General features: G+C 36.9%; 1 protein-coding gene across 5 annotated transcripts in view; it reads right to left on the bottom strand.

Annotated features, from left to right (window-relative positions):
- The window catches only part of CACNA2D1 (calcium voltage-gated channel auxiliary subunit alpha2delta 1), a 359,566-nt gene that overhangs the window by 299,237 nt on the left and 42,311 nt on the right, over positions 1 to 18,018 (bottom strand). For all 5 annotated transcript variants that reach the window (XM_025151418.3, XM_025151425.3, XM_025151441.3 and 2 more), the window contains exon 2: positions 6,303 to 6,384. In XM_025151418.3, coding sequence (XP_025007186.1) covers positions 6,303 to 6,384 — 82 coding nt within the window. The remainder of the gene's footprint in view (positions 1 to 6,302; positions 6,385 to 18,018) is intronic.

Genomic DNA, 18,018 nt, shown 5'->3' with positions numbered 1-18,018 from the left:
TGCTATGAGGCATATTCTCTACTCTGAGGTCTCCCTCTCTGTGTGCCGTGAAGGATCCCTCCCTCTTCTGTCCTGTCCCTAGAGGTATTTTGGAGCTGGAAATCAGAAGCATACTTGTTGTAGTTTATTAGATTAAAATAGCTGTCAATTAGCTTAGTCATGGGCCTTTGCTGTGAAATGTCTATGTGAAAATGGAATTTGAGCATACTTCCATCAAAATGTGACTACTTACTTAATTCTGTAGTTCAGTAGGCTCTTTACCTACTTTTTCAGCATGTTGAGGTAACTGTTCATAAGTAAATAACACAATTTTGAACTTTGTGTGCAGTTCTTTTTCTTTTCTTTTCACTGCCTGTAGATAAATGAAGCTAGTGTAATTGGATACATGCTTCATATTTATTTTGCTACATGGATTTTAAAATTATTTTAAACTGTTCTCTATACCTTCTTTTACTTTTTTTCCTGAAAGTCTGTTTCCTCTGTAGAGACTGCCTATCATTCGCACCAGAACAGTTTCATAATGCCTGACAGCACAGAGAGTTCATGAGTAGGACAAAGTTATGCAAACCCTTTAAAGTTGAAATGAGAATTACATGACTATTTCTTATTTAAAACCACCGTATTTATACCATTAAGGGGCATATACTAAGTTCTGTCTTTGTTTAAAGACATCTAAAAAAGCACATATTGTTCCTTCTTAACAAAGATTTTCCAGTGTATCCCGTCCTCCTGTTTCAAATGTCAGGTTGTTATATATACAAAACTTTCTTATGAACTTTCTCTTTGCTTCTCCAAGGGAAAAAAAAAAAAAATCTACTTAACCAGAGAAAGTACCCAACTACTGGGCAACTACACCAGCAATAAGATCAAGCCATGCCCTCTATTACTTACTTGTGTGCATTATGTAAAAATGTTTGTTTTTTTTTGTTTTGTTTTCCAAAATGCTTTTTACCAGATTGAAATGTACATTAAATGTTAGGCATACTTGTTAGCAAGTGTAAATCAGTGTAATCCACTGTGGATTAGTGGAGTTCTGCCAGTTTTCAATGAGCTGATTATTTTGGCATCCTGAATCCCAACTTCCTTCCTTGTAGAGCCCATCTTTACATTATTGTGGTGAGGATATTACATAAGTACTAAATCCAAGTCAGAGTTCTCCCAGATCTTCGTTTAATTCCTCATTAATGTCAAAAACAAACAAACAAACAACAAAAAAAAAAACAGTATTCAGAAGTGTACGTAAGAACATTTTTTGGAGACTCTATGGAGACTATTTCAATAAAACTTGATCAACACAAGCAGAAACTACATTTTAAACACCATCAATCTTCCTGATCGAAAGCTCACATTCTGAAGTCACTAGTATTTGTGTTCATACCATCAGACTTACAATCTACCACAACAAATTCAGAGGAGGAATCATCTGCTGTTAATGCTTCAAAGAATCAAATAAAAAGAGCTCAGTTCTTGGTTGGATCTGGATTCTTTGCATAGCTAGAATGATTTAGTGAGTAAAGGAGCACCACTAAATTAAGGCTTATGTCTCAACTCTCACCTGCTTATGTGCTCGTACATACAACCAATTTGTCTGTTCCTTCTACTCTAGCTATACTCATTGGTTTGTTTAAGGCTATGGATAAGGGCAATCTCAACTCAGAACTTCTCTTTCACTGGAATCCAAGTTTTTGGGGGTTTTTTTTTGGTTTTTTTTTTTTTCAATTTTGCTTACTACAGGTATTGCTGTCTCACTGCTAACAAGAGAGTGTGTGAAATGTTCATTGGAATGAACATTTTCAGAAATAGTCACTACTGAAGTAATTCAGTAAATAAATATCCAAATACAAGAATGTATAGCACCGGTTAACCCTGAGACATCTTCAGTAAGTCACGGAAACACCATAAAATTGCATGAAGCTAACTGAAAAGGTTCTGACTTAATGAAGAAATAATTCACACGAGCTGAGAATGTGGTGAGTACTTTGAAAGCTGTCAATCTTTGTAGAAGATCCAATTGTATGAAGCAAACACAAACTTCACCTACATCACTGGGACTTCTTTCACTCAGTCCAGGAAGTAAGCTATAAAATGGTTATGTTACAAATCTGTTAAATATCCTTGCTATGACTTCATCACTTGGCCAAATCAAAACTGATTTTCCCTAGAGTAAGGAAAGATATTTCCTTCCTACCTGCCTGACCAAAGAACAACTTTCTACTCCTACGCACACTGGTACAGCTGTTTACAGAAAGTCATGTCTACTTTTTTTATAACAGAAGAATTGAGTTCCTTGCCTTTGTATCAGTCACCCTGCTTTTGCAGGAGAAGGGTAAACAAGCAAATAAGCAAACATTTTTTTTTTTTTTTTTTCCCAAAGACGTGAAGACTATCAGCTTGGTACAAAGAATTCTGGAGTTAGTAAAAATAATGAGCCAGAATCAAAGCTGAAAATTCAGCTTAATGGTTAAGCATATTTTAAGCTTGAGCAACTGAAGGCAAGTTCTGTGAATAGAAGTGACAGGCATGAAAGCACACTGTTTTTAATGTCTTGTAATCTCCATTTTGGTAAGATTGTGGTTCATTTCAGAGGAGAACTAACTAAACATTCATAGGCAGTGAGCAGAATAGAAATGATGTCATTCAGAAATGTGAAAGTGAGAATTGCCTGCAAACAAGAGGGAGAGACTGCATTCCCCCTTGTAGAGAAGAGAGCTAATTAAAAACAACTTTTGGCTAGTGAAAGACATCATGCAATTTAGGTCAAACAAATGATGTTGCCATAGAGGGACATTCTACACTGAAACATCCCATGTTTTCATGTTCTTGTTTTTCATGTTTTTAATCCTAGTATTACATGTTTTCATGTTCATGTTTTTAATCCTAGGATTACACACAAATATTGATCACTGTATCAATACTCTCTGAGATAACTTATGATTTGCTTGAACTATGCTACAAATTCTGTCTTTCAAAAAGCAACTTACCTACGGCATTTAAAGATAATGTTGAATGTTACTATGGTGTAGTGTAAATATAGCTAGTGATGTTACATATTATTATTTTTGCCCAGCAATTTTTATCAGAGGATTGATTTAGCAGCTCACAAATTTGAAGAATTTTAACTATGTAACATTTTCCTCAGAGGGAAAAAAAAAAAAAAAAAAAAAAAAAAAAAAAAAAAAGAGTGTCAATCTCTTGGTTTCTCATAATCTTTTTTATTGTCCTTTCTTTGCACAGAAATGCCAGCAAAATGGTTAAGTCATTAACTCATTGTTTGGCTCAAATTAAAAATCTTCTGTAAACCATTTTTATTTGAAATATCTTATTGCCAGTTTACTGTAGGTTAAAGACTTAACATATGCCTTTCAAAGATACACTTTTTACTCCTTATTGTTTGTTGAATTTTAGCCTGACGAAACAACTACAGCGCACTGCAGAGATTTATCAGTTAAATTCAAAAGATCCTACATGCAGATGTATTGCAACCCAGACAGCATTGCTCCCTAGAGAATGTCATACTTCCTCTGCAGCTAGAACACACACGTAATCTGGTTTCTCTAGAGATCTCTAAATAACCCCTATGCTTCAACCAGTGAGAGAAAGAAGAGATGAAAACTGAATGAGGAACAAAGGATAAAAGATTGGGATATAGAGATAGAAGGCAACAGACTGGAAAATGGCAGGCAAAGTACAAGGAGAGAAGAGACTGAAAAAGAGAGGAAATGTAGTACTAGAACACAGGAGAAAGTGACTTGTCTGAATCTGAGAACTAGTGAAAGCTAAGAAAAAGGAAGAGATGCAATAATAGTAATGGACAGGCTGGCCAAACACACTTGGACAGAAAGTTTTGAGAATGTAAGACAAAAAAGAGTCCAGAATGAGATGCTGAACTAGAAAAAGTTGAGGACAGAGATCCAAAAATTTGGATAGGAAGGCAATGTAAATGAGAAAGACAGACAGGCTATGCAGAAAAGGTGGAAACTGAGACACAAACATGTACTGAGAAGAAAGGAAAGATGGCCCAACCAGTACAATAGGAACATAATGGAGAGTCCAGTGGTGAGTCAGGTATATGATGCTGAAGAGGGGATAGTGGAGTGTATTAGGTACATGTGGCAAGGTTTTAGTAGTTTGGAGGCAGCAGGGGTGGCCTCTGTGAGCACAGTCCCACAGTTTGCGCCATGTCAGATCAGAGCCAGATCCAGCTGCTCCAAAAGAGAACCTCCACTGTACAGAGATGAGCCATGGCCAATGCTGGCTGTGCGTCACTGATAACACATTTAAGAAAGTAAAGAAAAATGTTGTGCAGCAGCAGCTGGGAGGGAGGAGTATGAAAAGAGGGAAATGGACCTGCAGGGCCCAGCGTCAGTGCAAGAGGGCAGGAGGTGCTCCAGGCTGGGAACAGTAGTTTCCTGCAGCCCAGGAGAGGCCCTTGATGGAACAATTTTTTCCCTGCAGTCCATGAACACGACATGGAGCAGATCTCCACATGCAGCCATGGAGGAACACGCAGTGCAGCAGTGAATGTAAATTGAAGGAGACACAGCCCATTGAGAGTACCCACAGGAGAAGCCCTAGGCTGGAGCTGTGGCCCATGGAGAGAAGTCCACAGTGGGGTAGCCGAGGGCTGGAGGAGCTGGGGTCCATGGGGACAGTGCTGGAGCAGTGCCTGAAGGGTAGGCTCCATGGTATGACCCTATTTTGGAGCAGTGCTTGGAGAGCTGTGACTCCACATGGGGTCATTTCAGGTAGGATGGCATCCTGTGGGAAAGAGGGTGACCATGGAGGAATGGCAGAGATGAAGCATTGTGGACTGACTGCAGCCCTCATTCCACATTCTCCTGTACTGCTTTAGGAAGGAGGAAGAAAATGATGGACTGTGGCAGTACTGTGGCAGGGGCAGGAGGTTGCTTTTAGTTTGCTTTTAGTCTTCACTGGTCTAGTCTGTTAGCAATAGGTAATAAATTATATTAACCTCCATTATGCTGAGTCTGTTTTGCCTGTGACAGTAATTGGGTAATTGGTGAGTGTTCTCCCTGTTCATAGCTCAATGCACAAGGTCATTTCTTTTCATCATTTTTCTCCTCTTGTCCTTTTGAGAAGGAGGAGTGATAGAGCAGCACAGTGAAGTTTATGTGAAACCACCTCATGGGGAAAAAGACACAGCAAGCATGATGAGCAAAAAAGATCTTCTTAACAGAAACTCCTCACCGTAAAGCTGAGGAGAGAGACACGATACACAAGCCTTGTTGCCCTTTGTAAGCAGATATGTGTGAAATCCACCTACAAAAACTCCCATTGGCATTCCATGCTAAAATAACTTTACCAGTTTGTCAAGAAAGCTCAAATGATAGACATTCCTGTGTTGTTGAGATCCTGTGCTGGAAACCCATGTTTCAGTTTGATGCTTTGTGATAGGATTTCCAGATTTTGTTTTCAGTCAAGATTTTTTTTTTTTTTTTGAGATTTTCAAAGATTAAAAACTGCATCTAAAGTATCTGTCTTAAATTTTGCCACAATAGCAAGTACTCTAATATTAGGAAAGGCCAGAACTAAAATAATATCTGCAACCTTCTTTAATGCTCCCCATGTACAAACATTGCCACAGCCTTTCCTTTGTCAGGAAGAACAAGGATAAAGAAAGGGAAATATATGAGCATGTGGGTGCATAATGGATAATGATATACACACAAAGCTATCTACACAGCCTAATCCTGACATATTCTGAATTGTGAATTCATTGTTCTGCCATCTCAGAATGTGTTTTTAGACTCTATAAAAGAAATGTAACAACAACAACAAAAAAAGTATTTTCAATGATACAATAATTATGTTAATTCCTAAAACACACTTCAGGTTAAATTAGAATGGCTGAATAAAACTTTCATTCTCATCTGTGTTTCTTGTAACCAAAGGCTCCCTCAATGCAGTGAATATATGTAAAAAAAATGATTTCCCGTGTTAATACAGAACAGAATGTTCTATTACTGTGAATGGTTACTTCCTGGATACCATATCTGACAAACATATAACAACACTTGCTTCAGGTGGGAGTGTTGCAATAATGGTAAGCCCTATTTCTGAAAAGCTGATTAAATATTAGCAACAAGCAAGTGCTGCGACACAAAAAGAGTGAATTGATGGATGTGTATGTTATTCATATCTCTCTCAGTAAGCACTGTAGAAGAGAAACACTGCTGAGTTTAACTTCCTAAAATCTTTTTGCTGTGTTGGGATTAAAATTATTGTAATGGCTAGAGAGTGAAATGAATGGTGTGCACTGTAAAGCACATTTTCCAACTCACCGCAGCAAGCTGTTCCACTCCACTTGCAGTTCGTGCCAATGTTATGAGGTCCTCTTGCATCTTATCTACCCATGACTTTATCCTACCGAAATAAAAGAAAAAACGAGTTCAGTCAGTTCAATGCAAATATCTATGAAGATCTCAAACACAAAAAAAAACAAAAAAAAACAAAAAAAAAACAGCTAGCAGATGAATTTTCAGGTAACAGACTGACACTAAAGTCCACCTGATACAGCTGTGAATCTGTTTCAGATATGATCTCTGTTTTCCTTCTCAGAATATGTTGATATTGTATACAAAATGTATTCCCTAGGACAACCTGGCTTGCAGCTCACTCACAGAAAGATTTTTCTGGATGGTCTTGAGGTCCCTCTCCTAACAAAGAACACAAACAAAGAGAAACAGCAACTAGGAGCTGACTGACAAACAAGAATAAATCTTCTGGCCTGCAGCTCCTCTCTGGATGCTCCACAGAAACAGCAGCAGAATGGGCTGCAGCCAGCGTAGGTGGCATGAGTTGTTCTGGCAAAGGGGAACCTGCTCCTGGCTGCTGCTCTTGATGTGCCTGCTTCACTCCCAAGGCCCAGTAAATCTGCCTCTTTGCGAATGCATTGGATCCAATACGGTTTTTGTGTTCATATGCCCTGTCACGTTTTGTAGCAGGAAAGGAGCCATGGCACAAGTTTATTCCAGTAAGATCTATGCTTATTCCGGAGACAGAAGAAGGTGGTGTGGGCTGCCTAGTGAGAAAAAATGGTCAACAACTCATCTATTGTATCATCCCTGTCATTACTATAGCTCTGTACTCTGAAACCTGGAAGAGGTATTTATCCTAGCCATTTCCTAGCCTTACTGTGATACATGGGGAATGACAGGTAAGATTATTTATGAAAGCAGGAAAGAGATAAGAAAGATAGACTCCATTCTTGCTTCAATATGGAAAATCTGTTAAAGTAAGAAAGAATATGGAGGCTTGCTTTCACTCCTTCCTTCCACCTTCGATACATTTTGTATTAAACAATAGTCCCTATCTTAAAAGGGTATGGACGCTATCATGGAGCTGTGACTTCAAAATTTTATTAAAGGGTACTTCTTAATGCTACAAAAGAAAGGCATCAGTCATCCAAATGTTCAAAAGTCATTCAAATTTGATTGGATAGAAGAAAAAAGGTTTTTCAGTAAGTGTAGTGAAACACTGGAGCAGGTTGCCCAGAGAGGTGGTGGATGCCCTGTTCTTGGAGACATGCAAACCAAGGCTGGACCAGGCTCTGAGTACCTTGATCTAGCTATAGATGTTCCTCTTCACTGCAGGTGGCTGCACTAGATTTTAAGGGTCTCTTCCAACTCAGATGATTCTATGATTCTATGAAAAGAAGATTCAGGACTGACTTCTAATGTGAAGCAGCCTGAAATAATATCTGCACAGCTAGAGCAGGAACTATGTAGACAGAAAAGTACGAGTTTGAAAAGTGCCAGATTTATGACAAATCCCTCTTCTCAGTCAGTTATTAGGTGGCTTCCTAATCAACATACAGCCTTTCTTTAATTGTCTTTTGACACACCACAAGCAGAATACTCTGACAAAGTAAACAACAACTTTCTGAAGTTTCAGTTCAAAGCATTTTCAAGGCCTTTACACAAGAAGTCTGTAGCAGAATCTGAACTCTGACTTCATGCAGTCTAGAAGAGAGCCTTACATTTATGATTCAGCATTCTTCAAAAAAATGCTTAAGCAACTGACAAATTGTTACCATGGTTTCTTATTAACCATGGCTTCCACCTGTGACACTGCTGATTTCATCTTCTATCTCCAGATACCCTCTTGGCTTTTTTGGTACTCTCATCTGTTGTGTTGTATCCTTTATTTTCTATTGTGTTTTATCTTTTATTTTTCCCTTCAAAATCCTGGATAAATATCAGTGATTTAATTCTGTCTCCAATGCACTTCCATTATTTTCCCACTGGATTCATAACTGATTAAAAAACATTACAACTGAAGTTTTTTCAGTAGTCTCGTTCATCACAGAAAATTGTTCTAGTTCCTATAGGCTAGAAACTTTTTAGAAGACTGTCTGCCCTTTAAATCTTCTCAGTGCACCAGACATTCTCATTATCAGTTTTGTAACAGAACACACTCCAAACGTTTTTTTGCTAGATATAGCCATTAATGATAATATCATTATTAGCTCATAGTGTGAGGATTTAATACTTTTTGCTGACTATGTACAGAACAGAAGAGCTATATAGCGATTTATATCTCCCTGTTTGAGTTATTGAATATTACTTCATCCCTTAGACTGCCATTCTAACACTTCATATTAGCATAGTGTTGGATATATCCAATACTTACAAACACAGACACATTATCTTCTTGTTTTTAATGGTTAGTTCCATAGACCCAGGAAGCATTAGAGTGGCACTCCACACTTACAAATGCTGACAAAAAACACCCATCACAAAACTGATGACTTGCCTTTCTGCTCCCTTAGTCAAAACTGGATTAGTTGCTTAAGCCCTGTAATTTCCAACTTGAATTTAGTTTGACTGTGTTTCAGACAGGTACTCAACTAAAGCCGCAGGTCCTGCAAATACTGAAGACAGATTTCTAGCACAGATGGAAGAATGCCATGGTAAAATGTCCATATTTTATTTTTTATTAACGCTCCTCTTCATTTGCAAATATAAAGGTTTAGGAACATGGTAGGAAAATGTTCATGTATGAACCCACCCTCAGGGTTTTTATGTGCTAGTGGAACTTCAATGATAATAACAAGAAATCTTAAAACAAAAGCTACCATACATACGACTAACAGACATAGCAACGTCTCATAAGCGGAGTACGAACTTTCTCCTACCTATGTGTTATACTAATCTTTAGACTATTTTCCCATTCTTCTGTGAATGTATGCTGCAACACTTAGTTTATTTGCTACCTCTCTCCAAATCAGATAACAAGAATACCCCATCAGGTTAATGTTGATGCTTTTCTGTGAAGGTTCAAAAAAAGTTAATAGGTGCAATGTGTCAACAGAGACATGATCAATATTTAGTTCTGTCCTTTATTATATCACCAAGTGTACTCTTACTGCCTTATCTCTTTGCTCATTCACATCCTATATCTCTAACATGGCAACACAGAAATGATGTATATTTGGATTTAGGACCTGATTATATTTTCATTGACTATTACAATTGATTCCATCATTATGCTAGCATTCCTAAATTTTACTTTCCATGCTTTTCTTTCCAGATCAGGTATAAAATAAATCAATGTATCTGTGAGAACAGTATCAACTCATAAGCATAAGTGTGAACAAAAGCAAAAATTGCATATATCTGCTATTTTGATTTTTTTTTCCTGTTTCAGAGAATGAGATATACAAAAAGTGAAAAAGTGAAACCCACTAGCCAAAAGCATTTTCAAAACCATAAAGTAAATAATTGAACACAGTGAGAATTTTTATGATCCAAAAAGATTCTTGGTGTTATTTCTAAGAAGGTTGGATAGAAAAAAGTCAGAGAGGATTGATTTTTAAATTGACTTTTTTCATTTCCCATTGCTATGGTTTTTAAAGGGTATTTTCTTCTTTGTCCCTGAAAGGAAACTGGAATGGTGAGAAAATGTATTAATTAGTTGGTTAACCTTGAAGTACTGCACAAAGTCACTGTTAAAAACATGAATTGCTTTATTATTACTTATTATTTCTATTACTCGCAAATGAAATACGGAACACTTTCCTCTTTAACTTGCAAGAATATACTTTATTTTAAGTAAATACTTATTATGTCTCCTCTAAACTTGCTGCCTCCTGAATAGTTAGCCCAGGATTCATAATGTTTATACAATGGCTGTCGAGGGTGGTGTTTGATTTCTCCTTTTTTTTTTTAACTTGTTTTTTCTTTTGAATGAGGTTTTTGTCCTACAGGGAGTGGAAAAAGGCATCTCCAGAGCCACGCTTTTACTTCTACTGGAGCCCTAGACAGCTTGACTTCTTGGTCCAGGATCCCCAGAACAGTTATTCTACATGTTCGGCCCTTATGCAGGTTATGTTAGGTAGGATCAGGTTGGATGGAACAGGAAGAAGTCCACCTTCATTCTAATTTAATGGCAAATTCCCTCCCCTTCTGTAACTGAAACCAAACTAAGAATGGTTCTTCTAATCTTGAGTATACATTTACCTCAAAAGACTTTTTTTTGGTCATGTATACATCTTTACCTAATGTATTCTCTCTAGCAGAAATTTTCTCACTCGGCTTGGACAGTAGCTATTACAACAGGATACATCATAACAAAGGTTAATAATTTAGAAGGGTTTTTTTTTTCTAGCTCACTGTCAGAGATACAAGTAGTAAAATGGCATTCTAAAATTCTGAGTAAGCTTTGCATAATTTATCTCTCCTTTCAATAAGAATTTAAGTAAAATCATCAGTATTACTTTAAGGTCTAACATCTGTGTCTCATTTCTCCCATCTTGGCAACAGACAAAAGTCTCTTTGCAGCATACGCTGTAGATATTTCATGTTTCTCCTGGACTGCTTTTCTGAACTACAAACAATCACAACCCAAAACATAACTTAAAATGCAACTGTTTTTGTTGTTGTTGTTTTGCTTTTTTTTTTTTTTTTTTTTTTTTAAGGGATCATATTATCTCATACCATTTTCTTATAACACATGCCCCTTAAAAAAAATGAAAGAGCCTCTGGGCACTGAAATGCTTGTCTGGTACTGCTTTGAAGTGAAGCCTGCAGTGCAATATCTGCCTGACAGCTGCTCCTAGTCAGAGTTTATTTAACAATTGGAAAGCTGTCACAGCAAACATAAAGTCCCATGACTTAAAGAAGCAGAAGTCATTTTTCAGAAAAGGGCAACAACAGAAACCCTGTACAAAAGGTTAGGTTGTTCCTATCACTATTAGCTTGGCACAGATGTTGGAATGGATGTTCCACTGAAAGTGATTACATTTTGCAGAACAATTGATTTCAACCCGACTCTCCCACACGTGGGTTTTCCGTATATCAGGCAATTACTGGACAAAAGGAGCACCCACACACCTTTCCATAGAAACTTCCAACTGATGTGAATGACTGAGGGGACTATCTGATTAAAGACAGACGGATGTGGGTCATTTAATGGAGAATTAGAAGGTACAACCCTGCTCCTGTCACCTGGGCTGATGAGATTGATGAGGAAAGAGCTAGAACACTACAGAGCCATCCATCCACATTACAGTATTATCCGACCTAGCATAAGAGCTATTTTGATGGCACAGAAATCCTTTCTTCCTCTCTCTTTTTTTCTTTTTCTTCTTTTTCTTTCTTTCTTTCTTTCTTTCTTTCTTTCTTTCTTTCTTTCTTTCTTTCTTTCTTTCTTTCTTTCTTTCTTTCTTTCCTTCTTCCTTTCTTCCTTCCTTCCTTCCTTCCTTCCTTCCTTCCTTCCTTCCTTTCTTTCTTTCTTTTTTGTTTTATTTTTTTTCTCTTTCTTTCAGTTAGGACAATTATATTTTCTAGTCAAAGGATTTTTGCAGGTACCTTCAACTCATGCTCCAAGTAGAGCTTAATATAACAGATGCCGAGCTAAGAAACATTCAACTCATTAAGAATCTATTTTTATGGTAAACCTATATACCAAGCTTGCAGAACAGAGCACTGCTCAGCTATAAGAGTACAAGAAACTGAGAGAGATGCATGTACAACAGCTGTGTTACATCCTTTTCCCCCTAAAACTGATGCAATTATTTTCTGCTGAGTTCAAGGAAAATAGATTAATGTAATTGCATACCACAGCTCTGTAGACCACTCACACTAATTTAAGGTACATTAACTGACTTCTGCATGGATACCCTCTTATCATCTAAAGAGTCAGACATGGACTTTAACTCTGCCAATTTAAGTCACATGTTCTGTTGTAGGTTCACATCCATCAGTTATGATTATGTTTACTCAAGTTTCTAGATAAATCTTGCATACAAAAATAACAGCAATTACAATAATGGAACATCTAAGTAGCAGGGGCAAGATCTTTTTACAAAATGGGTCAGTATTTCTTACTTTTATATATTTTGCTATAAACTGCATACACATTGTTCCTAATGCAATGGAATAGCAGTGTGTGAGAAATGAAGATTAATGAGATTAGAAGCAGTGCAAGAACAAGCCCTGCTATATTTTTGCAAGCAACCTTACACTCTATTTTCTTGCTCAGAAAATCCTTTACTTTCAGAATCAGAAGGTTTTTAGAAGATTCACTGGCAGTGAAGGAGGGAGGAAAGTCTACGAACTTATCAGAGAAGCAACATTCTCAACCATTCTTTGGCACCCTTAGGCAACACTAAAGGGCAAACAGAAACTGTTACTGCAATTGATAGAAGACATGTGAAAGAAGGAACATACGCCATGACGAAATTACTAACCTCCTGCATGGAAGTTGTCCATGTTACTGCATTTATACCTCCAACTACAAATCTACTGAATTTTAATATCACCATATATTTTGAGGACCTATTAAGCTGACAGTACAGCATTTCAGATATGTGGGTGGAAGTGAGGATTTATAGATAACTAGATCTTGTGAAGAGTAATAAAGGCAGGTTTTGTGAAATACTGAACAAATTGTCATGGTGTGTTAAAATCTCATTGATTCTAAATGAAGGAAAGTAGAAATTGGATATGCAAAGATCATTGAAATCCCCCACTTATCAGATTAAGCTCTTGATAAAGTGGCAGCTCTTGAATCCCTACTGAATAGTCAGAAATAAATAAAAGAGGGTTATATAATTTAAATGAGATATAAAAGCAAATTAAGGTAAAGTTGTCGTTATAAGAAAATGTGAATCCTCCAGATCCAATTAGATCCACAGAGTGGAAGATATTTAAATTCATCATTCATAGACATGCTCAACTCTACAGCTGTAAATCCCTCCGCTTGTATACAGTCATTCAGTAGTCCTCTTTCTGTGGCCTGGAAATTTGTTCACAGAATCCATGATAGTACGATACCACAGAAGTATAAAATAAATATTATACATAGTATATAACAACTTCCAAGGAAGTTAAGAATTTACAAATTTAAGTGAAAAGATTCCACTTTGTTCCAGTATGATGGCATATATATCCACCATATGCTATATGCTGAAAATATATCACAAAATGTTGTATAAATGTTTGGAAAAACTTTTCTGTAATAAAAAAAAAGCAAGGATTAATTAAGTCATGACATTTAGCTACAAAGCTGAGTGGGGAAGGTAGGAAATCTATACTGTGTTTATGCGTATAAATGGATGCACAAAATGCATCATCTACTCTATACACAAAAATATTTCCTTCATTGGCAAGAAGAAGAAGTGCTTTGTTCCTTTGCCCTCTTTGACAGTCTCATCTGCCCAAATGTAACAAGCTTCTGGCTATTCAGTCTGCAAGGCCAGAGAGACTTTCTTGTTCTCTCCTGTTTTCAACATTTCAAAACCTAGCTTAACTTGGGCATTAGTGGCAGATGTCTTAATGTTTAGACTTAGGAATGCTACCAACATTTTCCTTTTTTTTTTTTTAAACTCTCCTCATACACCTTGTATCACTGATAAATGGGGCAGTGAGAACCCAATGAAATACTATTTACAGCCCCCCTGATTTATCCAGCAGCTCAGGAGATTTACTTCCATCCCTGACTCCTAGGATGATGTTCATAGCATGAAGGGCAGAACTCATGTCTCAGTGACCGCCTATGTTCTAAGCAGTAGTTTTCTTCTTCATGTTCAGTTCCAGTGGTAGGTTGAAGGATGGAATTGGGTGGCATGCTGAGTGCCAAGAAAAGCAGAATTCCTTCCCACTTTAATAAGCAGGTTGTAGAGACTCCAAAGCATCCAGATGTTAAATGGGAATGAGCAAGTAATTCCTTAAATGAAGCATTCTTTTTAAAAAGCCAGACTGGGGCATGGTCATATTATTTTATAAGCTGGCTCAGCCTAAACCAAGTGTCTGACAGGTGTTTAGCCACACATGTTCATAATTACAGCTTCTGCTCCGTAAATATTTCTCTTCACTTTGCCAAAAGTGTTCTTTTGGAGTCCAATGCTTCCTAGCAAATAACATGAAAAATATCCTCTAACAGAAATTACTGTTGCACAAAATAGCATTTAATAATTTAAACACAATCTTTAATGTTAAGCCTGACAATATAATCAGCTGCAAAATTACTATAAGCTGTAAAATAACTCCTTAAAAATGATTATGTTTTAATTATCAACAATTACAGTGCTAAAACAGTTTAACAGAAAAGACATAAATTTATGGCTCAAATGACTGTTAGTAGCCCTCAGATGTTTTTCAATAAAGGCTTTTACAATCAGATATATGTCTACTACCATTTATTGCTTAGTGTTAAAAAAAAAACAACCAAACAGACAAAATCTAGTTAGCATTTCTGCAGCTGAGAAACAGACATCGAAAATAAAGAATAAGTAATTTGCTTCTGAAGTCTACTAGATGAAATGCAATAATTTAGTTTTAAATTTCACTGGTCTAAGTATGGCCTAGCACTATAGATCACCTGGAGTGACGACCTCTATCAGATGAGCCGTCACAAGTGAGAGATATACATGTCTTTGCCATCACTGGACTCCCCACAAAGTAACATCTAAAATGCCTCTCATTCCTCTTTGCTTCAACTCTGATAACTAATATTTAAAGAGCATACAATGCAGCCCAGACTAATTCAGTAATCTATTTAGAACACAGATAATCCACAAAGGAGAACAAAAGTGAATTTCACATATACTAATACAGGTATTATAGTATTGTATCTACGGAACCTGAATTAGAACCTGCTCCCTGTGCAAAGTAATACATAAATACTGGTAAAATGCCTGTAACTGGAGAATTAAAAAAGCATGTCTTGAAAATTATGATTGAAAAATAAATCTCATAGTAATGGCTCTTTCAAAAGTGCTAAGTGTACAATTTTGCTACAGCATTTCAGGCAAAAAGTGATTTTATCAGTCACATTTAACATATCACAGTCATACTTTAGCCACAATTTGTATTAAAATGATTTCTTCCCCCGCCCCCCCCCCCTCCCCCCCCCCCCCCCCAAACTAATAAGCATTGCATTTTAGCCTCAGGAGAAAAAGGAGTATCATTAAACTAAACTATGGCAAACTGAATACTGGTAAAGAAGAGATTAAAAGAAAAAAAAAGCAATAGCTTCATACAAGTCATGAACATACCCAGGAACAAATGCCTAAATCCACACATACGTGCACCAATTCCAACTCAGTGAGAATTTCAACTGATCTACTTCATTTGGGTCACTATCCCAGCAATACCTTATTGTCAAGCACCGAGAGTGCAGAAGCTGGCCTTCCAGTTCACATGTGAATAAATATATAGAACACACACACATTTCTCTCCTTAAAACATGTGATTAGTTTGATCAACTGTTTGTGGTAAGAAATTAATCTTCTTTCACAGCATACATGAAGAAATCATGCTATCTAGGTATAACTGCATGCAAATAGAGACTACATGATGTCTATGCAGTACAGCAGCATAATACTGCTGTATTGTGAGGTGATTGAAAGCATCCCATTGAATCCAAAGCCTGCCTCAAATTGACAACGAGCTATAGGATCAGACCTTAGACTGAAAGAAATGTACTAAAGTAACATAAAATACACAATAATTTGATAAAAAAAATAAACATATAAGCTTTTCTATTTAAACTTATCTGTCTGTATACAGATTAATTTGTTATTGTTTAGGCTATACAGCATTGAACGTATTTATGTAAGAGAGATGTTAGCATAGGCATACACAGAAATGACCAAATGTCCATCTCAGTTTGTCCCCAGCTATATCTTGGAAAAAAAATAATACAATAAAAATAATACAATAAAACTTCCCTTGAGTCCAGCAGCACAGAAATGAGTTCTTAAAACTGTGAACCTCACTGCCTTTTGGGGAGCTGATGTGTAAATCAGGACCCATAGTAAAAATCAGATGAATTTTTGGGGGAGGGTGGGAACAGGAACTGCCCTGTACGAGGAGCTTTGTTACAGTGAGGTACATCCCAGGTAGTGCCAGGCATAGAAGTTAAGCACCCATCTGAACTGGGACTCTGCACAGAAAACCTTTACAGCATGTCTGCCTTTTCTGGTTTTGCCACTTGTTTAAATGCAAAAGTTAAATATAAAGACAGGGACGCACAGAGGTTAAGCAGGTGTGTATATACTCCGGAAGACAGAACTTGATGGTATAGGGATAATCTTTCTAATACTCTGTAAGAAATGATTATTAAAAAAATATAGTTTTATACTGTTCATTTAATATGAAATTATTTTGAAAAAATATTCCACGATGTATAGGAACTGTTGAAAAATTATTCCACAATGTATGGGAACTGTTGAATCACAGCCTGAATCTCTGATTGGTCACCCAAGGCAAGAACTGAGTCAGCCATGGGAGCACAGGTGAAGGCAATTCACCTGTGTGACCGGAAGGGGTGGAGCCTGGCTGCACCTCTTCTAGACCCCATTTCAGGGCTGACTGCCACTGAAGAAGGATTTCTTTCTAGAGATTGCTCCCTTTGGAGTTTTCTACTGTAAGCCTAGGACACAGGTGAGCATTTCATTTATTTTTGATCATCTCTTTCCACCACAGGAGTCTTTCTAACTATAAAACCTGTAAAAATACTATCCTAACCATTCCACTCTGTTAACTGTACATTTGTTGATTGTACACATGATGACTGAAGTACTGAAAAAGCAACAAACATTGGCAACAAAACCTAGGTTTCATATTACACAGCTACAAGCTGTTCACTACTAAGCTCCAAATTGTATGGCCTCTCTTAAAATGCAGCTTTCAGTGAGGCTGATTCCTCCTGTTTAATAATGACAAGGATTCATAAAAAAAACATCTATTATATTAAATAGTAGAATGCTACCTTCTGATAAACAAGTGTAGTCTAAGACAAAAAGCCCTGACTCCCAACTTTACTCCATCATTGCAATGCTATCTTTCTTATAATTCATGAAGTTTTTTCAGATTTATATACAAACTTTAAGAAATCTTTGGTATACAGTATACTCCAAAGAAAGCTGCACATCCAAGTTAATCAGCTGTTTCATTTGCAAATATATTCTTCCTTTCAAAGCCTGACTTCCAATGTGCAGAGCTGTCATCTCCTTAACATGCCACTACTGTGGCACATATAGTAACGGCAGTTACAGGAATAAACACATATTGTTTTGGAAAGATCTAAATGGACTTCATCTTCTAAAAGACAAGCATTACCTGCATTTAGTGTTGCCATTTCAAACAGACAAACAAAAAGTAAAATATCATCACAAAAAGAGACATCATCGCAAAAGAGACAAGGCAGATATTATAAAAGCAAAGGGCTGTGGCACAGAATATTAAGTTTTTACAGAAATTAGCATCAAAATTAGCAATAGCCATGTAGTCTTTAAATTCTTTCCATTTCACAAAGTCGTTCTGATTTACACTGAGTTTTTGCTAAAGGCACAGCTGGCATGATGTGGTTCCTGAGTTACAAATGCATATTAATGGCTATTAGAAAAGGATAACAGTGTATGAGGGGGAAAAAAAAAAAAAATCAGTGCATTCTTTTCCTTCTGTTCAAGGGGTTATCAGTCTGTTCCCAGACACACTGCAGTCTCCTATCTTGAAAACAGTTTTGATAACTGTCCATTGCAATATGAGG

Source organism: Gallus gallus, chromosome 1 (assembly GCF_016699485.2).
Source record: "Gallus gallus isolate bGalGal1 chromosome 1, bGalGal1.mat.broiler.GRCg7b, whole genome shotgun sequence".
NCBI classification, from domain to species: domain Eukaryota; kingdom Metazoa; phylum Chordata; class Aves; order Galliformes; family Phasianidae; genus Gallus; species Gallus gallus.
The sequence above is the reverse complement of the archived record's forward strand: the minus strand, read 5'-3'. Positions and strand labels throughout refer to the sequence as shown.